The 25,670-nt window shown below is 37.8% G+C and overlaps 1 protein-coding gene across 1 annotated transcript in view; it reads left to right on the forward strand.

Annotated features, from left to right (window-relative positions):
- Window positions 1-23,774, forward strand: part of MYO16 (myosin XVI) — a 301,679-nt gene extending 277,905 nt beyond the window's left edge. Inside the window, exons 33-34 of the mRNA XM_059817431.1 lie at window positions 7,828-7,919; window positions 23,312-23,774. Coding sequence (XP_059673414.1) covers window positions 7,828-7,919; window positions 23,312-23,545 — 326 coding nt within the window. The 3' untranslated portion in view covers window positions 23,546-23,774. The remainder of the gene's footprint in view (window positions 1-7,827; window positions 7,920-23,311) is intronic.
- The last annotated feature ends 1,896 nt before the right edge of the window (window positions 23,775-25,670 follow it).

Here is a 25,670-nt window from a genome sequence, read left to right on the forward strand (position 1 = left end):
CTGGCTTAGCTTTGTATGTGTGAATTGATAAGCCCCTCTCCAATAAAAGCTGAATATGAACGAAATAAAACAGCCTCTGTTGAGGAATTTGTAATTATCTCAGCTCCAAGTCTAGAAGCAGCCCAAAGCATGGAGGACTGAGATTTGAGTTTTCTGTCCCATCAGTACAAATGGGACAGAAAATGGAAAATCAGGATCTCCCTTTGCTACGGGTGCCTTACTAGTGAATGACAAATTGTTTTTCATTGCAACAAAATGATCAAAATGGTGCAAGAGCAGTGACAGAAAGAATGAAATCTTTCAAGGTCCTAAAAGCATAAATCCTAAGGATATAATACCTGTATTACATAAAATCACACAATACAAATACACAAGTATGAATAGACGCAAGACAAATAGAAAGTATTTCTTTTGATGGAATGTGGAGACACAGATGTCTAAATACTTGCATGGCACTGGATATAATTATGTTCATGCTGAAAACTTCAGTCTAGATATGGTTTGTGTAAGCAGAAAAGTTGTATAGCCTTTACTGTTAAGGGTAGAACTACACATAATGCAGTTGGTAGTTTGAGGGCTATACTGGACAAATCAAAGGGAAAATATAATATGTCAAGTGAAATATTGCATTTTGTTTTCTAAAAATGCTATTCTTTTTTTTTAAAAAAAAGGGCTAGAGCTGCTTAATATGCAATTTTTTGAAAAGAAAAATCAAGATTTATTATCAAAATGAAGCATTTCAAAATAAAATAATTCCTTTCTTTTCAAGAAAGCCAATTCTCCAAATTCTGCAGTGCTTGGCCAAAATAATTCTTCCTGCTCTCCCTGATAATCAAAGCAGAAAACTCATCCAGTCTGAGAAGTTATATGAGTGTAAAGGTGCATTCATTCCTGTGTGGAATGAGGAACACACTGTGACAGAAGAAAAAGGCATCTTTGTCCATTACAACCGTGTCCCCATTTGTATCAATATAATAATTTGGGGAGGAGAGGAGCATATTTTCAGTATGTATAACAGTCAGACTGTTAACACAAAAACTGTGGGTAGGCCAAGTCTTGGATTCCTTTCTATGTAGGATTTTAACCATCTATTCTGATGTCCTAATGGAACCTGTGGGAGATCAGCTTTTTTAAGAGCAACCATTTTATGCCCACACCCCTTAACTGGGAGTTTAATCACAGGAGCTGAGTTTCTTTCAGCTTAGAAATGAAATTATGCTTTAAGTTTATAATTTGTGATTATTATAGTTCAGTTAGTAAACGATCTCAGTTCCTGAAATAAATAGTCATTGTTTGAATAAAAGGCCAACTAATAGGTGAGATGGGTGCTTATAGTTGTTTGTGTGAAGTTTTTATCAGTGTATTTGCAACCACTAGTAGCCAGGGCTGTTCATATTGATAATACACAGTACCTACTATGCATAAACTAATTATTTCCAAACTATTTGTAAGTGGAAGTTTAATCCTAAAGGTGTAATGTCGTGCAATGGAATTTTCCAGAAAAATATTTTTTCCATTAAAAAACACTGATTCATCAAACCCAGACTCTTCCTGGAAGGTTCCCAATTTTGATGCAGCTTTGATAAGGAATGGCTTTGATATTCACTGTATACTATGAGTAGAAAAAAACTCCCTTTAGGTCTGGCAGTATCCCACTGGGTAAGGAAATAGCATTATATGTGGTATTTCAAGGTTCAAATCTGTGTTTTGCCTATCAGACTGTTGTAGAAATGATGCAAGCTTTGATTTTACCCTGATGCAGAGCAAAATCAGATTATAAATTTTGTGATACAGAATGTTAGTTTTCCAGCCACCCTTAAGAATAATTGAAAGAGTTGACAATATGGAAAACTTTGGTGTACTGTGATTATATGAATTCAAAACCAGTTTGCCAGTTTGGTTAGGAAAAAAATCCTTCCAGGATTCAACCTTAACATCTTAATGATTTTGAAATCTGTGTCTTGTTGCATATATCTAGGCAATACTGATATTTAAGAATGTGTCATGAGATGTTTCCATGTAAAATACTTTTTCATTTCTTTGTTACATATACCAAACTCCTCTAGCTTTGAGGAAAATAAAACCTGAAACGCATTATTAAATAGTTGATACTGAGATTACAAAACTCTTGAATATAGAGTAATCTGCTTCCCACTGTTACACAGAGCAACTATATAACCTACTTTCCACTAATAGAGCTAAAGTCTAAATTCATACATTACTCATGAGTTAATACAGAAGCAATTTCTTAAATAAGACTAGTCTTTTACTGTCATGAATGAAGTGTCAGGACCACTCCTCCGAAACATCATGAAACTTAAAGTCACTATGGTCATAAGAATAATCATTTTGACCAAGATGTTAATCTTACTTATAACCTGATGAATTCTTTAGAAAACCATTACTAAGCGGCTAAAAAGCTGGCTGGCTCGGCTTCCAAACAGATTAATGCTGTGTTGCTTTCGGAAGCTGAGCTTAATTTCTGGCACTGCTGTTAGTTCAGAATTTTAATAGAAGTTCCTTTTTCATTTTGTATAATGTAATCCTCCTCTTCTTTAGTTTGTCTTTAGTATTAGGAGTAACACCTTTCTACAGCTCTGTGCTATCAAACTGTTACTTTTCTGCCACAAATCTTCCACGCCTACCAGAGTTTTTAGTCTGAAAGGAAGACCTTTTTTTGCTATTTCTTGTGCAAACAGAACGAGTAATCAGAAAGCCTGTAATAACCTTTTACGTTACAATGCTGGAAGTTGTGATCCTAAATCACCTGAAACAGCAAATCCTCTGGTGGGAGACACTCAGACACTGCAGGTAAAAGTTTACTAGAATTTGTTGTCATTTCCAACTAGTACCTAATAGGATATAGAGGAGCATTTAATTATTAAGTGAAATGTTTAAATATGACAACTATAATAAGTGACTGAGGTGACCTAACCTTTGGTTAGTGAAAGGGAGAAAATCCCCAGGTATCTGACAGTTCTTTACCCCCAGGGGAGTGTGTTGTAGAGGTACTTTGTGTAACCCAAGAGAAAATTAGAGTAGAAACTGTATAGATGAGACAGCCCTGTTGGACTGCAGGAGCATCGTGCTGCATTGTGCCTAACGGTCATACAGGCATACACTTCGCACTGTGCTGTTCATCCAGCTCCATTGGCACGCTGCTGTCCCTCGAAGGAAGCCTCTCTGATTATAACTTCTCTTCAGTTATAACCAAGGTCCACTGCTTGTGTATGGAGCTCCATGTGAATGGACTGACTATCTAGATTATGCAGATCAGCATAAGAGTAACTGTAAGAACCTGTTTTCTGTTTCACCAAAAGCCCTATGCATTATTCAGGTAAGGGGATTAGTCTTGTCTAACTTTAGCTGTCGAGAAAGCAGCCATTCTGTCTAAGCAGGTCACCTGTGGGCTACAGTCTGCTACAGAGTCTCCTGAAACTTACCACCAGATCTAAGCCCATCAGGCAACAAGTCGCAGAATGGGAGAGGTGTCACAGCAGATAACCTGACAGAAAAGGGGCATGTCACCATGACTCAGGCTACATGCTGTTGAGCACAGAGCCTTACATCTTGCCTTTCCCAGTGATGCCTCTTTCACACTATAGCAGCCAATGTATCAAGTGGAGCTGAGCAGTAGGTCCAGCCTGTGCGTGAACCTGTGCATGAATAATGGAGGAAGGTAGAAGGTTTGGGAAATGATGTGTGGCCACAGTTGCAAGGACTGTGAAAGCTCCCCCGCAGAAAAGGACCTGGGGGTGTTGATTGACAGCCGGCTGAATATGAGCCAGCAGTGTGCCCAGGTGGCCAAGAAGGCCAACGGCATCCTGGCCTGTATCAGAAATGGTGTGGCCAGCAGGAGCAGGGAGGTGATCGTGCCCCTGTACTCGGTGCTGGTGAGGCTGCACCTCGAATACTGTGTTCAGTTTTGGGCCCCTCACTAGAAGAAAGACATTGAGGTGCTGGAGCATGTCCAGAGAAGGGCGATGAAGCTGGTGAGGGGTCTGGAGCACAAGTCTTATGAGGAGCGGCTGAGACAACTGGGGTTGTTTAGCCTGGACAAGAGGAGGCTGAGGGGAGACCTCATCGCTCTCTACAACTACCTGAAAGGAGGTTGCAGAGAGGTGGGTGTTGGTCTCTTCTCCCAAGTGATGAGTGACAGGACTAGAGGAAATGGCCTCAAGTTGCGCCAGGGGAGGTTCAGGCTAGATATTAGGAAAAAGTTCTTTACTGAGAGAGTAGTGAAACATTGGAATAAGCTGCCCAGGGAGGTGGTAGAGTCACCCTCCCTGGAGGTATTCAAGGAGCGTGTGGATGTGGCATTGTGGGATGTGGCTTGATGGGCATGGTGCTGTGTGGTGTTGGGTGGGTTGGTTTTTGGTGTGTTGTGGTTTGTTTTTTGTGGGTGGTTTGCTTTTTTTTTTGGTGGGGTTTTTTTTTTGGTGGGTTTTTTTTTGTTTGGGTTTTTTTTTTTTTTAGGTTGGACTTGATGATCTTACAGGTCTTTTCCAACCTTAGTGATTCTGTGATTCTGTGATACTGTGACCTAGAGACTCTGTGGTGTTGCTGTTGTTTTGCAAATATGGATGTTGGAGGCCAGGAGGTGCAGGGTCACCAGTTCAGGGATAGCAGAGCCTGTGACACTGGAGGTTCTCTGCAACCACTGAACCACTTCTAGATGTCCAGTGATCTAGATCTCAATATTTGAGATCCAGGTTATTTGTCTGAAGGATCCTAAGAGGAGTATCTGAGAACAGGACAGAAATGGGAAATAGGAAGTATAAGAAGAAGATCAGGGATTGAGTGTGGGATCTTCCCTTGAAGCAATATAGAAAAGACGTTACATGGAGTAAGTGGGTAAAGGATTGGGTTTCTAGTTTGAATACACATATTGCTTGGAACGAGGCTGAATTCTTGATTATGTGAAAAAAATAGAGTGCATTTATTTCATTTAACTTCTGCAGTTAGAGATTATTGATTGAATCATATTCCTTGCTATCATTTTCACCATCACATATAATTGCAGTCATAATGTTAGCAAGTGTAATTTTGCCAAAAAAATGCCAAATTAGACTGATTTTTGGTAACTTGAGAATAGCTGCGAGAAAGCCCAGTCCAGATGGTGTAATTTGTGCTCCAGCCTGAACCCCCGATTAGCTTATGTTCTTGTAGTTCTGCCCCTGCCCCTGCTAAAATGATGCTTCCAACCTTGTGCTGAATTAAGCAAGGTCTTATTCAATGCACAGCTGTGGTATCCTAATATTTACTTAGGTGTACGTAAAGGAAAACTCTCAGAATGTAATCAGCTACTCCATTTATCTTTCCGAACTCCACGAAGCCTCTGCTTGCCATGTCTGTGACAATGTGCTGTTGCTGTACATGGAAACTTTACGTATTTGATAAGACCTCTTATCAAAGTGCTTTTCGTAGAAATAAACAGAAAATCATTGATAACCTTATTCTTAGCTCAAGGCTGTCATGGGCGGTAGATCCTAAAGTGTATGAATATAGTGCAAAAGCAATATCTTTTTCAAAACATGCTGCTGGCCTAGGAAAATATTTTTGTTCATTTATGGTGGTCTAGAATCAAGCAAATATCTTACATTATATCTTTTATTTGAATTAAATGAATAACACCTACTTTAAAAAGGCATTTTTCATTAATATGTGGATAATTTTTTATTACTTTGTTTGAAATGTATCCAAACTGAAGCCATGTGAATAAATTATTAGTTCAGGAAATTATTTGAAAAAATGGGATTTGTTTTGTGTTGACAAAAACTGGATTTTTGGAGGGAAATTTATTTCAAGCATTTTATTTGACTAAAAATAAGCGATTTTGCTGAGGGAGAATTTTAAGTTGGAGGACAGGTAATATAATATCGGTAAGAACAGAATAGTGGTAACTTACATATATTTTACAAGCCTAGTATACTGGAAACCTTGAACATCAGACCTTGCCCCAGTACATACCTAATATATCATGGACCAGCTTCAAAAAGTGATAACACCACCTCGAAACAACACATAGTTCAAATCACTGAGAGAACAGGGTCAGACTCCCTTTCTGCACTAGGCAGAAAAGACCGAAATTATGGATTCTCACAAGATTTGACCTGGCTCCTGAGCTGCAAGCAGGGGTTTCACCTTCTTCACTGCCTGTGTGTGTCCAGAGGAAGTCCAGATGATTTGAAGCTGTAGAAAAAGATCCATATGTATGTATTTTACACAAGCTTTATTTAGAAGAACGAATCGAAAAACCCAGCTGTCCCTAGTCACAAAGCTGTGGAGGTACACCATTATAAGGGGAGAACTAAAAGCAGGGTAGAGAGGCTAAAAAGGAATAAGGAGCATTCCTTATCTTTAAAATTCTTGTTCCATTTTCTCACAAAGTCAAGTTATTTTATGGGACTATTCATGCAATTTATATTTTCATAAGTTACATCATATATCAGTAACCATATAAGAGTTAATGCTCATTTATCAAAATAAAAAAATAAAAAACCTTTTTTCATACTGAAAATAGCAGGTTGGAAGACAAACATGTTTCACAGTGTGTTTCTATGCCAGTTTCATGATTGAACAAGAAACTGAACATGAAACAGAACTATGTCTAGTGCAGTACATAATCCCATAAGTAGTTTATGATTCATTGCATTTGAACTTTGAATTTTTTCCATTATAATTCTGTATATGTTGTGCATGATAGGCAAAGAGTGGGGCTGGCCTCATTTTTTCTTATCTAAGAGTTACATATCTAGGCCCAGAATCACCTTGCCTAGTTTGAGCCACACAAAAGGTAGATGCATAGCCTAATCAAATGCTTCAGATTAGATGTTATCCATTTCTAGTTAGTAAATCTCAGGTGATCTACTGAGAACAATTTAACTTGCATATCTCTTACCAGGATGAATCCTCTTCTCCTGGTGGCTAGCTCTGTTCAGTTGACTAAAGAAGGAGTAGTGATATGCTAGTTATGCATGCCATAGTAGCATGAAAATTTGGAATATATGCTAGACAAAGCAATACCGAAATTACTGGATATCAGACCTACCATGGTGTCTGTGATTCTAGTTTGTGAGGGGCTTAATAACACCTATCATGGACTCACTGTGTTTCTGCTTCTGCCTTTGCTTCTCCTCATCCCACCTTCAGATCCTCTGTAGTGCTATGTGAATGGTCTTCCCACTCTGGCAGAAGTAATGGGGAAGTGCTGGCAGTGAGCCTCGCTCTAGGATCACTGTGCAGAGGTGTTTGTTTCTCTTGACTACAGAGGGAGACTACCTGGCTCTTTTACACTGGATGACTGGTTTTTACACAGCTAAATTTTGGGCAGCTAATTCCCACATGGAGAGTGCAACAATACAAGAATTACAAAAAACCTCTGTACTGAGGAGATGAAGTTGTAAGTCCTGGACCTACTATCGACTTCCCGTGTGACCTTGAGACATTAATTTGAGAGCCAACTGCAGGCCTGTGTTCCATTCCCTTTGCATTGCTTCTGCGATGAAAAGGAGCCAGGGGAAGGGGAGCCAGGGATTTCCGCATTGCAGGAGGAGTCCCTGGCCAGTGTATAGGTAATGTGTTATTTGTAGGCTCTTTCAATACTATTGCTCCTTCTGTAAACCAGCATGCATACCTATGATGCTATTCATACTTGGTAAATAGTAGTTGTACCAGTTTCAGCAAGCATGGAAATGGCAAATATCTAGGCAAATGTGTGATTTTTTCATTCTTTTTTAGTAAAACACATCAAGGTCTTTTGAAACTCATGCTGAAATCAGCCAATGCATAAATGTCAGATTATAAATTAGTATTGTTGTGCTTTAGGTTTACCAGAGGAAAATGAATATTCAAGACTGTCAGCCAGCACTACGGCAGGATCATCGATTCAAAGACATAGGGAGAGCCACACTAGTCAGGTAAATATTTCATTAATGGTCTACTAGAACCAGTAAAAGAGAAAAAAAATCATAGTAGCTGCATGTTGAAAGCTGTCTTGATTCAAATTTGTGTGTTGGCATTGAAAAATGCAGGCTTCTTTTACAGGTTTGTGTTGAGCTAAGGACAATAATGAATTGATTCTCAACTTTTTTTGCTGGGAGGGTAATCATCCTGAAAGGTTCTCAGAGTTTATGAAACTTACTGTTGCTGGTTGTGAGGATGCTATTTTCAGGCAGAAAATATGTCTCTTCACTCTGAGAGGGCCAAGATGTTATCTCTTTCAAGATACTCATTCATACCAGAAAGAGTTGCATGATAATGAACCTCATAGGAATAAATGCATAATTATATCATGCTTTTGTATATAAAAGCAGTGAAGACTTTAAAAGCGGTCTTCACTCTTTTTGTGCAAATATCAATAAGTAAAAATTAAAATCAAAATATCTATCAATCAAAACAGCAACAGGTACTGAGGTAGTGTGAAGCTTGCACTTTGGTTCTTTAAAAATTTCTGGTTAGTTAATGTCACTTTAAAATAACAACACAGAATTAAGTTTTATGTGCGTTAAGTGAACAAAAAGGAATAAAATTTGTTATAATATATTTTCTTCATTCTTTTCTTCAACATTTTATATATAATGTGAAACACCTTACTTTCTAAATAGCCAATTCAGGCATGAAGGCATTCAAGAAATTTTATTTCACTTAAATGGTATTAACGTATTCTCCTGTTGTCTTCAGTCCACTTTTCTAAAAGGGTAGACCCAAGTAATTTTTTTATTTGAGATAACTGTAAGAATTTTACAGTAAAGCCAAATATTGTCAAAAGAGAAAATATGTTGGAGCTGAGAGGAATTTCCTCAACAGAAACCTCTCATTAACCAATGGCACAGTTTCCAAACTATTTTACTAGAAGGTAAGAGAAGTGCTTTATCACATTTAAAAGCTACTTGCTGTCTGCAGGGGACAGCTGACATTTCATTATGACAAAATACTGGCCCTAACCAAGTGAATGAATTGACTTCAACAGGAGTGGGATTCAACCTTCAGCATCATGTTCAGTCTTAACGTAACTTTGAAAAGCAATAGGTTTTAATTGAGTAAATATGTGAGCAAACTAGTACAAAAGTCTTCACTTTTTGGTTTTCTGCCCCACTGTCCAAAGCACAGCCATAATAACAGTGCCAATTCTGAGTTGAAAAATTGTGCCAAGACAGCACTCGGTACCATGCTAATCTCTTCAGATACATAAGTGATGCAGGCCAGCACTGCCCTGGCACACATAGGCACATACCCGTCTTACACAATAACAAATCTTTGCCATCACCATACCTCTCAGACTCTCAAAACGTACTTTGACCATACTGTGAAAAAATACTTACAGGTCTACTATCTCCAGATCAGTGTACTGGATGAGGATATGGGATTATGAAGATGACTGCAGGCAATGTTTTCAATTGTCTCTGTTACATTTTTTAATGACCAGCCAAATACTTATTAGGCATGAAAGTGGCCAAAGAACCCTCTCTAGTGAATGAAAAATCCAAGTCCCAGACACTGCTCCAGTTATAAACTTCACACACTGAGACACTTTTGACCTGGAGCACCTTACACCTCTGTTGCTAAAATGCTTGCCTGGAATCAAGGAGGATCATGTTTAAATTACTACATCAGGGCAGTACATGGAGAGTTAAATGAACTGGGTATAGGGGAGCCATTATCATCTTCTTATCTTTGCAAATGGAAACTGTATCCTTATGTGAAATTAGTCTGCAACATTTAAATGTTTTATTTTAGAAGCAAGTCTTTAACCATTTACAAACTTGTATTTTTGATTTTTTCCAAAACTGCTTGCCAAAAGCTGAACACAATTTCAATTCAGTACTTTGAAATGTCACTTTTCAATAAATGAATGTTTTGCCAAAGTGTTTCAAAAATCTTTAAAATAGTTTCTATGCCATGTACTCAGAATTACATGCAGGGACAATCCTTAAATGCAAGCTCAATAAGAACTGACAAGTTTAGAGAAGAAACCTGCAGTTCTGTGATTTTTGATACAATTGCCTTAATGAATAAGTATCTTCCAAAATGGTGTTGCCAAAAGAAAAAGAAAAAAAATCTTCCTCCCACAAAAAGAAAAAAAAAAAATCTTAAAAAATGTCTGTACTCACAGGGCTGAGAATTCTTACTGTAAAAAGCATTCTTCACCATTTCCAAAGCATGGCATATATTTGAAAATGGTTGGGTTTAATTACAGTTGACATTTCTTAGCATGCTGCTGGTGACTCTTAACAGCATACAGCCCTATTGTAAAAGTCTTTGCCAGGCGTCACTGCAGTAACCTTATCACTTTAAAGTAATTCTTGCACAGACATATGAAATAGGACAGATTGTTTCACAGATCTGTGAAGGTACTGATTGACTAATTGCTTTAGAGAGAGAAACATAGACTGGGCCCTTGGATTTCTTGGCAGACACTCTGTCATTTCAGCTAAAGGAAACTGGTTCATTAGCTTTCAGGGACTTCTAATATTTATGGGTTTTTTTAATATCTCCCTTCTAGTTCCTTACTGAAGTGACAGGAGTTAATTTCATTTTTGTCAGAGGATCTCAAGGCTCATATACATCCAACTAAAGATTAGGCATTGTGGCTTACAGTACCATGACGTTGTCACATCAGGTGATAATTACCTGCATCACTGCCCGATACTTCCTGCACACTGCAAACCTACACACTTCAGAGAGCAAATTCTTCAGCTCAATATCTGTCGACATGCATCATAAGGATCAATTTTTTAACAAACACTTTTGGAAGTAATTACCAAGTATAAAGTATCATGCAGACGTGAAGTCAGCAACTTAACTGATCATGTCTGAAGTAAAGTCTGCTGAAAACAAAAAACCAGTTCACTGTTGGCCATAAATGCTACTTTTCTAGGGCAACAGTTACTTAAGAGTCAATTTTTATCAAAATGAAAATGGACAAAAATTGAAAAAAATTGTTAAAATACTAGCAAAATATTTCTCATTTGAAAGTTGTGGAACAAAATTCTACATTATTCTGCTAGAAAAACGGGGGGAGTATTAAAAATACAGTTTGATTTTTGTCTCATCACAAATTAAAGAATTTACATCAAAAGAAATTAAAGTCTTGCATGTTAAAAGAACAACAGAGTATGTTTTTTTAAAACTAACACCTTTTCCTTCATATTGTTCTGTGGCTGTACAGTTGTAGATTTCCAAATTATTATATCTATAGGTTGCAAGTAAGTACCACATAAAAACATAAAGAACCTAACATCTAAAGAAGTTTCATGTGCTTTAGTTTGTTTGGATAGTAGAGCTTTAAGAAATTATTTGTTAGCAAAGAGCCACACATATTCTTTTCACCAACCCAGCATGCCAGCTTCCATGTACTTTGTGCTTTCCTTGTAAACCAGAACATTCTAGACAAGGAAATCTTTGAAACGTAAAATAGAAATCTGCAGTAAAATGGTACTGCAAGAAACAATATCCTAATCTACCCTTACAAGAAAACCTACTTTGCTTTTAGTGACTAAGCTCACATGTATCAGCTGCAAGGACTGCATTTAACTCAGCTTCCACAGAAAACCTTTTAGTAGCTGTGCTGCGCCTCTCGCTCCCTGAACAGCAGAAAACTAGGAAACTTCGTTTTCCAAACTTGATTTAAAATTACTGATTTAAAATTATTTAAATGCTTATTGTTTCAAATTGCTTCAGTGATTTGTTTAAACAGTTTGGGACTTCCAAATGTGCCTGAATCTGTAGTCTTGAATTCTTATCCCATCATTACCTTCCAGAGGCAAAGAACCACCAAAATGGAAGAGATGTTTGTGCCATAATCTTGCTTAGATAAATTGTGTTATGACTAAGAGTCATTGCTATTCAGTCACACTCCAGGCAGTGATCCCAAAGCATACTGGAGACTCCACAAAAGTTGAAATTGCTTAGCAGGGTCTAAAACCCAAAACCTCCTCTAAAATAAAAAAAAAAAGCTTTATAAAATATTACCTCTGTGCTCTTTTTCTTTTACACAAAGCGTTTCTCAGTTCCTCAGCCAGTCCAATGGGCAATCTTCTCCAGACTGTTCTTGATAGCTTCTATAAATGCATATGTTTAAAAGATAGAGCATAAAGACTGCTGAAATACATAAGTTCTCTGGAATGTCAGCAACAGCGGCAAGGTGAAATAGAGTCAACAAAAGCAAGACTGTATCTTTGGCACCTCACACAAAAGCTAAGTGGCCCTGTCATCTTCTTTTTTCACAGATCCAGGACTGTATTTTTTTATTTTTGGTAAAAATATTTTAAAGTTGCTATTAACATTCACTACGAAGTGGGATGTGGTGTGAGAAAGATACAGTGGAATGAAGAAAAGCAGGCCAGCTGAAAGACTCCTTGTATCTTATGTGGGCAGCAAGAAGCAACATGGTCTGTCTGTAATGGAATGAGATGGACAACCTGGAGATAATGAACAGATGGGAAGTGAGGGGCAGATTAAAGACTAGAGCAATAATAAGTGGGGGGGGTGGGGGGGGTGGGAGTGGGGAGTAAAACAGGCACCAGATAAAGGAAGATTCAGAGAAGTAAGGTTGGAGGAAGAATAAAATGACTGAGAGAGAAGGTAAATAATAAAATGGAATAGGGGATTCAGAAAGAGGAAAGAAGGAAGAGCTAGAGAGAAGAAAAAAAAACAAACCAAAGAAGTGAGAAAAACAACTAAAAGAAAGATAAGAAAAACAGGAAGGAAAGAACCAAGGACAGAGCAGCATGGGGTGGTGACGTAAAAAGAGAGAGGGACTAAGGAGTAAAAAAGTAGAAAGTCTATATGATGTTCCAGATATGATATTCATCTTCATAGACATATCCCAGAATCCCAGAATCATTAAGGTTGGAAAAGACCTTAAGATCACCAAGTCCAGCCATCAACCCAACACCACTATGCCCACCAAACCAATACTAGTTTCCCTGCTCCTACACGTGAAATGAGCATTGTCGGCAACAGATCTGTACAGATATTGTACAGACAAGATTTCATGAGCAATTTTCCAAAAGTAACTTGAGTTTCTGGGATTGATCAGGTATGAATGTGATCTTTTATGGTCCATAAAATAAAAATTGTAATAATCCACCTACATTTATAGGGTTATTTTCTATGCAAGTTAGTTTGCAACCATAGTCTCCTGAAGGTTCAGCCATCCGAGAAGAAAGGTAGAAAATTTCCCATTAAAAGGTGTAAAGCCTCTTTGTGCAGTTTAGCTTTCTAATGACTGAATGTTGTCTTATTTGTAATCAGATGATGTCACATGCATTCAGTGTCCTATGGAAATATTCCCAGGACAAGACACAAATAAGCAAGCAGATTGCCATCCTAGTAGGTTATCAGACATAAAATACACTCCGGCATAAGATTTTGGTTACCCACTTCTGAAACATGTTTTATCTGTCATATGCTCAAAGAAGTAAGATAAAAATTATGGTTATTTTTTCACATACTGTTATATTAAAAAATTTGCAGTCTTATCTCTTCTATTTTGTTTAAACCCCGTAGTGCAGGTTGGCAGATTGCAGTAATATAGGAGCCAACATCTGACAATGAAAAATTGGAAATGTCTTTTCATATTCGTGAAGAATGTATTTATTGTTTCATTATAGCTTAAGCCATAGCTCTTATTTCATGAAATCTCATTGCTTTCAGCAGTGTCTTCCCTCAGAAAGAGTTGCATATTCATTATAGTTTCAAGGGCCTTCTTTGTTCCTGCTTAATTTAATATTTGTTGCCAATCACTTCTTTTGTTGACTGTTCAAAAGTTAGAAAAAATGAATAGTCAAGAATGCAATGTGTTGCTACCCCCCACCCATTATCACAGTTCTGAACACTGGGCTCTAACATTCCTTGTTAATGTCTGTCATGTTTGCCTGTTAGCTGGAAGTAATCTTTGATCATCTTTGAAGTAAAACATGGCAATCAGACAAGTCTGGTGTAATAAAAAATTCACTGACGCCTTTGTAAACATGTAACATCCAAGAGAGGACATAGAATGTTATATATTTATCTTTGATCTGAACCAGTATATCCCCCTGAATTGTGTTTTGTTTATTTTTTTGACAGTAATGTCAAAAAATGTCATTCTCTTTGTAATGTCACTTACAGACAAAAATCAGGTCTTATAACACAGTGCAGCTTTATTTTTAGAAGACTTACAGTCAAAAACCTGTGCCTTATAGATTAGATGGTATGAGGTAACGCATAGTATAAATTCATCAGTAGGTACAATACCTTGTGTTTCTGTATCAAGGGCTTTTGGAGAGCTGATGCCCCTCTCCTCAGCAAGTATGTCCTAGATCTGACTGTTGTGACCTCCGAAAGGGAAAGCGCAGATTCTCCTCTTTGAACCAGTAGATGCCACAGTCGGCTCCCTACGTATTTGAGGCCCCTTTTCTGCCTCCACTGCTTCATCCTCATTGCATTTTCCCCTGGTAGAAGGCTGTGATTGTTGAGAAGGGAACAAAACCTCCTGAGCATCCCTGTGCCCTCCCTAAGCTCAGTTGTTTGGCTAAAGTGTGCAGTTATTCCCGTTGGGCTGCCACAATGGCCAATGGGTCACCTTAAAAGGCTGCTTCAAATCTGAGTTCAAGGGGAGTGTGGTCCACTACTCCACTGACAGCGCCTGTGGAGAATGACTTCACTTCTAACTTAGTCGTAAGTACCTGGTATGAGAGAGAATAAATTGGTCCCTCTGCCCTCCATTCTCTTGCTGTCACACACTGCTGCATACAACTAGATCAGAATGCTGACAGACCATAAATTAAGTGGTGTTTGCCTCTAATGTTGTTTGACCATAAGTGTAGTGTTTTTATACAAGAAAGGATGATACATGACATTAGCAAGTATGAGTTCATGATTGTTTCTGTAATTGCTTTGAAAGCATTGTGGCAAACCTAGTCTCTAACTGATCAAGTAAAATATCTCCATTAATACCACAAAGCAGCAGTAATAAATGAAGTAGCAACACGATTCAGTTTTTCAGATATTTTTTGTTAGGTTATGTACAAAGTGGTATCAGCATTGTTAGGTCAGCTGTTCTGAAGACCTATATGATAAACGATTTGTTTTCAGAACTTATCTTGAGAAAGGCACATTTGCTGTCCTGAACATAACCTTTTTCTCAAGCATCAGAGGCAAATTAGAAGGATGCTCTGAAGGTTTTAAAGAGCATTGTGTAGTCAGTTTATCTGAAAAAAACAGTATATTTCAATGTTCATTGATGTTTTAGTCACTCTTGGGAAGGTGTCATTTTGTAGTTGATATCAGAAATTGAGAGTTGAAAGAAACCCAGCCAAAACAAATAATAATAAATAAATACTTGAAACCCACAAGATCCAAATAAGTAAATAAATACACCCCTGTTTTGAATGCATAGGCTTGCCCAACTGTATTCCCAGCTCAGGTAATCAGAGTACCCAACGTGTGCTGTCATATATTGCTGAACATTGCCTACCTTGTTCTAATACTTTCTGCCAGATTACACATTACAGCTATACTCAGGATTTGTGTACTGATTTTATTTTGCAAAGATATAATATTTTTGTTTGATTGCTGAAATAACTCCAAGCTGTATGGAAGATGATTAACCTAATTAATTGAGAATTTTGTAGTCCCAGGCATGTTACTACTTCACTGAGGGAAAGGTGCAAAAGTGCAGAAGACCAAGTCCTGCTTTTGCAACTAAAATGTATTCCTATAAAAAATAAAAAAAATCACCCAAACCCCAACACCACTGCCCCCAAAAAAAAGAACCAAACCAGAAAACCCCAAGAGTAGGCAACAAAATCAGACAACTTACACCAGAAATAGAATTGCAGTCAGATGAAGAATATAAAATCTTCTGTCCGAGGCACACCAAAGGTGTGTGTAGCCCAGGAGTCTCTTTCTGACAAAAACAAGAAGGCACTGCTGCCTAGGGAAAACAGAGAGATGCGGGGTGCCTCTGTTGCTGGTGTGATCTCTGTTTCCAGTGGTCTGTGAGGAAGGGCCTTCTGGAGGCAGAGTTCATTTTGTAGCTAGTAATCCTTAGTGAACTTTTCTTTCATTAATTTTTCTGGAAAATCCTTTGAGAAAGCCAAACCAAGGCAAACAGTGGAATTATTTTTTTTAGGATGAAGCTTGAGAGTTTTCCAAATGATAGCAGAGGGCTGGACTGGGCAATGAAGGATGCCTGTGCCTGTGTGGTCTCTGACAGCAGAACATCCTGCTTCCAGCATCAGCCCACGACTGATGTTTGGAAGAAAATTAAATCTGTCCCTCAGAAAATCCAGATAGCTGAAAAATGCTTGTCAGAAGGGAAAGCATTTCTTCCTGACTCCTGTGGTCATCTGATTTTGTTCAGAAATGTAGTCTCTTTTTAGTTTTATTTTAAAAACAAAGTTACTTTTAAGTTTACCCCCAGTTTTTAAATATCAGCAAAGTTATAACTTCCTTTGGTATGTCAACTATATAACACCTGTTCTAAAGGTAGTTTATTCTTTTGATGGAATAAGAAATTTTAACCGAGAGAGAAAAAATATTTTCTTGTTTAGAACAAAGCGAATGCAATACATATATCAGTTATGGATCTCATGTTTAACTCTATTTAAGCTGGCATTCCTCCTCCAGAGCAATTCCAGATTTGCACCAGACAGAGCACCTGTCGCCTTTGTCATTTTCTACTTTCCAATAAACCCATTTGCCATCCATTTGGAGAGTTTTATTTTTGGAGATTGTAAGGTTGCTCCAACACAAAGAAAAATCATCCGCAGTTTAAAAGAACAATTAACTAAAATCACTTTATTGTTGCATATCACATATCAAGTTATTACGTCCAGTGGGTCTGCATTTGCAAAAAAATGCATGTCCCAGTATTCACAAGACAATCACATGAATCAGCTTGGATCCCAGTGGTACATTTGTATTTGAAGATTTTTAATTGGAATTTAGAAGCATGTAAACTCATTTATCATAGCTGCTCTCTACTCCCTGCTGGGGTCTTACATGGCCAATGCAGGTTTCCCAATCAAACACAAATTTACATATTGATTTGATTTATGTTGAATGCTTGCCTAGGCTTCTTAATACACCCTTGGTTTACTGTGTGCTTTCCCCTTGTATCTTTAAATGAGTATTGTATGGTTAAATAACATGTAGGCTGACAGGTTTTTATTCTTGATTCAAGAATTGGTGGAAAAGCAATCCTTTCCTGATTCATGCTTTTTTGTAACATAGAAAAAAACAAAAATATCTCTTTGAATCTGAAGGGTCAAGATTTTTTGAGACGTTGCAGTCTGCCTGTTCTGTAGTTCGGAAAAAGATGTGACATGCATGTTTGGAAGCAGTCAGTGTAGGGGCTTATCAGGTGCAAAAAGAAAACAGAGAAAGATGAAGCCATTAAAATGAGTTAGAAACATTTTTGTGAAAGAGATGCATGCCTGTCACAGGCTGAATCAAAATGTGTTGGTCTTGCTAATAATCGCACACAGTAAGAATTATTTCCAGAATTACTGAATGAAATTGTGTTGTTAATTTTGAAATGAGAGGTGAGAACATCCTGATCATTTCGGTCTTTAAAACTGATGATCCACAAGAGACCTGCGGGGGTTTTGCTTTTGGGGGCTCTAATAAAGATAACTGTGAGTCACCTATTGGCTGAAATCTGTTCTGCTTACATTTTTAGGCAGCCTACAAACTTGAAAAGATTAAAACCATGGGTTTTGTCAAGGCAGTTCCATTTCTAAGATAATTATGATAGTTTGTAATCAACATTTTACATTTATTGCATAATTCACTTTAGATCCTGATCAAATTTTAGAAAGGTAAAATCATTGCTGTTCTAGACTCAATCTCCCCATGAATTCCATAATGGGACCTCAACTCTACTAACAATTTAAAACACTAATGGAAGAGAAACATAATAATGCAGTAACAATTAACTGGGAGCATCTACTGACAGTTAATTTAAAGCACCAACATTGACAAATCTATTAAAGAAAATAATTGGCAATATTTCTCTGAAGGGAAAATATGGTCTAGCCACCTCATGCACATGACTTAGGAGCACAGGTTTATACGCTATACACGTCCTTAAAGTGTGTTGTGATTTAAAAATCTGTTTTCTGTTGTGCTTATATGTCTATATTCAGGAATTTTGCTAAAACTTACAGAAGCAACTAAAACCAGAACTGTAATAAAACATGCGGCATTACGTTTTGTGCAAAGAAAATTTTTTGTATGTTTTAATATCCGAGAATGTAATTAAATACTTCTTTTAATTTTCTGGTGAATAGTAGTAGAAAAATCAATGCAATCACAAATGACCATAAAAATTCATAGAGTACAATACACATATTTTTGAAAAAGTAAACCCTACATTTGGTCAGGGAGAGACCAAATTGAGGTGAAATGCTCAAAAGAATCTACTAATGCAAATTAATAAATCTCTGTTTGGCAGACAGTTTAATGAGTCCTTTAGCCATAACATGATGATTAAGACTGTGTTGCATTTGACAGACAAGTAGACAATATAAGCTCTTTGTTACTTCTGAATGTTACAAAATATCCTCTGTAAAGTTATAGCATTTCATCTTTTAATGCAGAATGAATTTCCTGAGATTCTAGAGTCAAATCGCTAAATAACTCAAATTAAAGTTAATTTTAAATTGACCTGTTAATCTTTTTATCTGGCATACCTTTTGTCACAAATGATTTAAAAATGTGAAACCTTCAACTTTCCATAATTAAAAATTAATTATTTTTTAACTCATAGCAACTCATCTTGATTCTAAGACAAAGTTGAAATCCAGTATGTCTGCTTTAGGCTGTAAAATGGAATTTAGGCAGAATTTAGAAGCCTAAATCCAGAAGGCAATTAAGGGGCTCATTCTCCAATCACTATGCAATACTTAAATGTGTATAACTCAGTAGGCAAAGTCGTGCTCTAAGATTTTCATGGTTGCCAGCATATAACCGAAGTGCTCTGTCTCCACTATCTCTTGTGCACTAAAACCACAAGGGACTCACTCTGAAGGATTTTCTTTAGCATACTTATCACAGATGGACAGCACAAAGCACAGAAGCCAAAGTCCTTCTTCCTTGCACTCAGAGTCCAACTCTTGTAGTGGCAGCAACCTCTCAGCATGTGGCAACTCAGTTTCTTCCTTGACCTGAAAGAAGTCAAATCCACATCTTCTGATTTCCCAATGTGCTCTAACCACTAGATAATGGTGAAAGTCCTTCCATGCATGTCCTGATGGAACTGAGCCATTGGTGCTCTGTCACCAACCAAAATCTGTAGTGCAAGGAGGAGAGCATTTGCTTCTGCAGTCTGATAATTTGGTCTGTGAGGTGGGAGGAACAAATCCTGGGATTTTTTCCCTGGGCTGCTCATTACAAATTTATTTTATCTTCCCATGCTTTGCAGTGGAAAATATGGATCTTGTTCTGCTTCCTTCCATTGCAGTTTCCAATGAATAGCTTTGATAACTCCACATGCTCTTCTCTTGTCCGTCACTGTCTTTGACACTTCAGCTTTTCTTGTTTGTTCTGTAAGGACTCTGGATACCGAACACAGGGATGGTGTTTCCACCAGATGGCAGGGCTGTTAAATGCTAGGTATTCGAATGCCACATGTTTTTGTGGGTCTAGCCCAAATGCTATGTTGCCCATGTCTGATTGACCATTGACTTTGAGTAAGAAAATCCTGGTCTACGCTTGGTACCATCTCTACCCCTTAATGATTGAAGTTGTTTGTTCAGTGTTCATTGAAAAGATAAGTAGTCTTAAAGTAATTACTTTCTACACACCTCATTTACCCTTCACAAAATAACTATTTGGGGTATAGAATAATAATGAAGAAACATAGCTTGCTGGTTTATGCTGTGCTTCATGTAAAATTATTCAGCAAATCTTTTCTATAATGAATATGTAGAATAAATCTTTAGCTTGTCACAGGTCTAATCATGAATGGAAAAGAGAAAAGATATCATGTTATTCAAATAGATCTAATTAAATCAATTGATTCATTTAAAGCTCTGCCACTTCTTGTGCATTTTTTCCTATTTCATTTCCACTGTATTTCCATCACATGTCCTTCATCCAGGTTGAAATACAAACTTTTTTCCAGCTTACTTACCGGATCAATCTCATACTGAACAAAGTAGATTTGAGATATTTTTCCATCCTTGTTTAAAAAATACAGTAAAAGATGTACACTTATTTGTGGACTGGACCAACATTTGTCCAGTATACACTGGAAAATAAGGTCTATAATGAAACTGCTGACCCAACATTAATTTACAGCTTGCATAAGCAGGGATAATAAAGCTTCTTCAGTGCCTATAAGCTATAAATAGGATGCATTTGTCAATTGCCTTGCCCAGGCAAAATGTACTCGCTTTTCACCCTGCACCTGTGTGCCTTTATGTTTCTTAGAATAGAAGTGGCGCTGTCTCTATTCAAATGCTTTGTCCATCTTTTGAAACCGAAAATTCCTCCGTACTTCATTAGAGTCATGCTATCAAACTTTTGTCACCTGAGCATATCCAGTAACACAGTTTCAAAAGATCTGTTTTCTTATAAGTGTACTTATCTACCAGTGTTCAGGCACATCTCTGATTATTTATCTCTGAAACTCTTTCATATGAAACTCTTGCAATGACAGTCTAACACAGCTTGCTTTTTGTATGTTCCAACACCTCTCTGAGAAGCATGCCTAATACAGGTTCATGAAATGCCTAAAATTTAGATACAAATAAGGTGTCTAAATTGGGAAGACTGGATTCCAATCTACCTGTTTTCTAGACTGTGTTATGCCCATAATTTAAACCCACAAAAATCTATAGCAATTGGCCACAGTAAGCTGCAGTGCCTCCCAAACTATACACCTGTTCTATAGGATAAAACCACCTGACCCGTCTTTCTTGATAAATTGTTTCCCATTACAAACTTCTCATTTGTCTTCTAATCTTTCCTACACACACTGGGGGGAAAAAAAAAAAAAGAAAAGAAAAAAAAAAAGTAATGTGTTTTGGTACACGAGAAGTCTCTGATATCCCTCTAACAATATCTGTGGAACATTTCATTTTCCTTTGAGTCACTGAGATGCCCTGTTGCATTTTGTGTAAACAAAAAAGCAAAGAGGTTTTTTTATTTCATAGTAGTATGTGATTGGGATGGCACCAAATTATACTTTAATGAAGTCTTCCAAACACTTTCCATTTTTCTTCTTATTTCTTAAAAATGCATAATTTACAACTGTACTTGAATTTACAATACCTTTTATTAAGACATTATATAGGTTAATACATTTCTCTTTGAAGTATCAACCAACCAGAAATTAAGCAGATTCCCCATCGATCTTCAGGCATCTCCTTATAAGGGCTCATTCCTTCACTGACAGCATATGTGAAAGGTCTGACTTGTGCAGGACACATATGAAGCAGCAATGTATAGCCTGTGTAAGCCTCTGTACCCAGGTACCTGCTGTTCCATGAAGGCACAGCAGGAGCCACAGGCAATAGCAGAGTCTTCTGTCCCGGGAAGCTCATTGCCCACCAGTGACAAAAATGCCCATCATGACACTCAGCCCTTCTTGCAACTGCAACCAACCACATGCATAGTGTCTCATGAGCATTTAGGGGCACTGCACATGAATTCCTTTATCATGGTAACTAACATGCAGACATCTCTTATTATCACAAGGAGTATAAATGCAACCTTGACAAGAATAGCCGTACTTCTCACATGAGCCTGTTGTGTGAGGTGAAGTATGACCATTTTACTCATGTCATAGGTGCCTCTTATAGGTGCCCCGTGGGATCCTTAAGAAGGAAGGTAGCAGGATAAGGTCCATGGGCCATTAGCTGTAACACTCAGTTTGGTTCATATTCCCTAGATAGGCCCCTCCTGCTACAGAATACCCCCAAGCGAATAGCTCTCAGTACCTGCTGTAGGTGCTGCTGTACTGCATAGGTGCCAAGTAGGTCTGAAAAGATGGTGAGATGGACTTCATAGCTTCGTGGACTTGTGCTGTCATGAGGGCTTCAAACTGACTTGAACAAAATAGATAATAATGGGAACAGAAAAGTTAAGTGGGAGGGAACAGTTTCTTGTAGGTGGATTATGAATCTAGTACAGTACTGTTTGGCTACTTCAAGATGAATTTTAAGTAGTTTCAGGCCAACTGAAACTACATTTTAAGCTGTTAATGTATTCTCTGGAGGAAAACAAGGGCCAGCCCCTGGTTCTAAGGATAACACCTATCTGTGGCAAGTAACATTACTAATTCTAAGCAGCAAAAGAGGTTATAATTTCTTGGTTATGGCTATTTGGGTATTTACATTTAGGGGCAAATCCTTGCTGCTCCTGCAGCTGCTGTTTGCTCTGTGTGAAGGAGTATTTTGTGAGTATAACAGTATTATATGACAACAGTTTTAAGACCAAGTCGTTAGAAATACAGACTACTCATCACTGTGGGCAGTCTCATTTGTGTGTTTCAGAGGGTTGTGCTCATGTACCCTTTGCTGACATAGGGGAGTTTTTTCTATTTGTTTAATTTTTGGCACCTGCTTCATACAACTTCAGTTCCATGACCTTCAGACATGAGATTGAAATAAGGCAATTCTAAATCATTAATTTTCTTTATTTTCAGTGTAAAGAATGATAAATGGGGAGTGGAGGCAGTGAGTTAAGCACAAAGTTTTAAACCCTTTCGGAGGACAACATTGCTTCAAATTACTAACAGGGTGGTTTGATCTGTTTTCTTTCAGCTATAATACAAATGAGAGCAGCTTTCCCTCAGCAGAAGTGTAGAACTTGAGTGCTTACCCACAGGCATCTATTTATTTTTTTAATTGCAAATATTAGAATGGGAGCACTCGCAGCCACTCACCACGTAACATGGCTAAGCCAAGGCACACTGTAGCAGTCTCAGTATTTCTGTTCATCATCCTACTAGAACGTATGGATAAGCTGATAATGCTCCATGGTGCCCTTTGCAAATAATGCATGGAGAGCAGAAGGTGGTGCCCGCCTCGCACAGGGCTTGGCAGTATAAAACACCGCCCATTAGTCCAAGGGAAGGTTATTTTGCTGAAAGTCATTATTGTTTATACATCATTATGCATGTCACTGAGCTCCTTACAAAGGAGATAAGACAACAGGACCTGAATCTGTCCTGCCCACAGGTTTACATCCATGACAAAAGAGGCAGAGGATCCTGTATGAAGTATCATTCAACATGGACATTGCAGTTTTACACTGCCAGGAGAATTAACTTTATCCACCTGTTTTATAATTATTATTTCGTTCTCACTAACAGGTTATTCATCAGCTTAGACTTTCAGAGAATGAGAGTGTGGCTCTGCAAGAGCTTCTAGATTGGAGGAAAAAGCTGTGTGAAGAGAGAGAAGACTGGCAGCAAATCTTGCACAACACTGAGCAAAGAATCACAGCCCCACCTCCACCCCCTTGTAAAAAACCAACGCTGCTGAAGAAGGTAGAAGATACCTCCTGCAACAGACTCTCTTCAGGCATATGGGATACCACCATGTGATTCAGATGTGTGTGTTTGCAGACTGTTAGGAATGAAACCATCTAATTACTTCGATCTGCACAATCAGCAAGTTTTCTTCCCTTCACAAAGCGTGCAGGGTTTTTTTATAAGCACTCATTCAAGAGCACAGGATGGAGGAGCTGTTTAGATCTGTCATGTGTGCGTGTACATGTGTGTGTTTGTTCTTTTCATATACATACACATATACATATATGTGTGCATCTGTGAGTATATATAATATGTGTGTGTGTGTATATATATGGAGACAAACTGCACTATAAGTACTTAGTTTAAAAGTACAAGATGGTCACTTAGAGTTCTCCCATGGACAATGAAGAAACTATGTTAAGCAAATGATGATGGGGAGACGTGACTGACAGGCATTTTAGAATGATCAGGAAAGTCAGTGTGCACACTGTACAGCTGTTTTATATAGTACAAAAATATGATGTTTCTTGTTCCCTAATGAATGGTTTTATTATATTACATGTATACATATATATATTTCTTTGTAGATGTCTGTGTTCCATTGGCGTTGCAAACCTGAAGATTATTTACATGTTTATTACTGGTGTTTTATAACTTTATGCAATTGGTGCTGTCGTTCTTTCTTCAAAATACAGGTAATAAATTCAGTACTCGCATTTTTCTTTCATAGTTTATCTTTAACAACATACCAAACAGTTTCAACGTTGTGTTGTTTTTTCAAAACTGGCAATATCCTTTCTAAAATCCAATCCTGAAATTTTGCAAAGTTCCTGTATGCAGGTGTGATTTGATGCTGTTCAGAGTCATGAATTATAAAACATGACTTCTTTGCGGTGGACCTGTGTTTCTGAATGTGTGAACTGTGAATTCTGCAGTTACATCTCAAATCTTATTTCATTCTGGGTTATGTAGAATAATGAGGCACTCATTTAGATTATAAGTATGGTTTGAAATTCATACCTGATTATGTGTAAGGTCAGGTGTCAGTGGAAAGATACATAATGGTAATGAGGTATGAAAATAGGGCTGTGATTCACTGTTACAAGCCAGAAGGCTTTATGGAAACGGGTATGTCAAAGGATTATGTCCTTATGGTGGTACAGTGATGCATTTATACCTCAAATTTCATGTAATGAAATGGTTTCAGAAATTGGAGCATTCTAGCTGGTCAACATGAGTTCTGAGCAGTAATGTTAATTTACGAAAAACATGCTGCTGGAAACTTGTTAGCTACTGCTCAGCAGTCTTTGAAATACTGCTTTGCCACTAAAAGGTGTAATTTATACATACACACAGGTATTTTGTCAGGGGCTGCTTATTTTAAGTTCTTGGAGTATGTAGAGCCAGTGTGAAACACTCTTCTTGGCTGTTTGCCCCATTCCTATTGGGATCCAGGAAAAAGTGCTTGTAATTTTGCAAGTGGATGTAAAACTAATATTTTCAAATGTAAGCTAGGTTTAAAAAAGTGAGCTCACCCTTGGTTGGAAGTTGTTAGGAAAGGGAAAAAAACCTGCTTAGAGATGTAGGTTTTTCCATCATGTTTGACAGAAGCTTCAAGCAGGCTGAATGGCAAAAAGCAATCACATGCTTGTTTGTTTGTTTGTTTGTTTTTACAGGGAAGCAGCAAAACTCAAATTGTTCCCATGAGTATCATCAAGCTGTAGGCAGAATTAAGCACCTTCTCTTGCTGATGATTAAAGTAGACATTTTGAGTGAACAAGGAAGGGGAGACACCAGGTTAGCTCAGAATTTTACCTTGTTACCACTGTTAGCTTCACAGAAGTCCTCTCTGTAAGATCACCCATTTCTATTTCATGGGGAAGCAGGGGCTTTAGGCTCTGAATCTTACCTTCAGCTGATGTAAATGGCCATAGATCATGACTTCATCCAGGATGGGCAGATGACTGCTGTGAGGTTATGCAGAAAACAGCTCTCACCCACTAAGCAATTATGTCAGAACAAGGCTTTGCCTGGAAGAATTGAAGTTTCTGTCTTTTCGCTCAGATAACCAGGGACACACAGAGATCCCTCTGTGAGAGTGAAATGAAATGGCTCCAGAACTGGGTGCAAGAGAGCTAATTAACCTGACCTTGCAACCACATTGCTTCCAGGATGCAAGTTGTTACCCCTACATGGC

Source organism: Gavia stellata, chromosome 1 (assembly GCF_030936135.1).
Source record: "Gavia stellata isolate bGavSte3 chromosome 1, bGavSte3.hap2, whole genome shotgun sequence".
NCBI classification, from domain to species: Eukaryota; Metazoa; Chordata; class Aves; order Gaviiformes; family Gaviidae; genus Gavia; species Gavia stellata.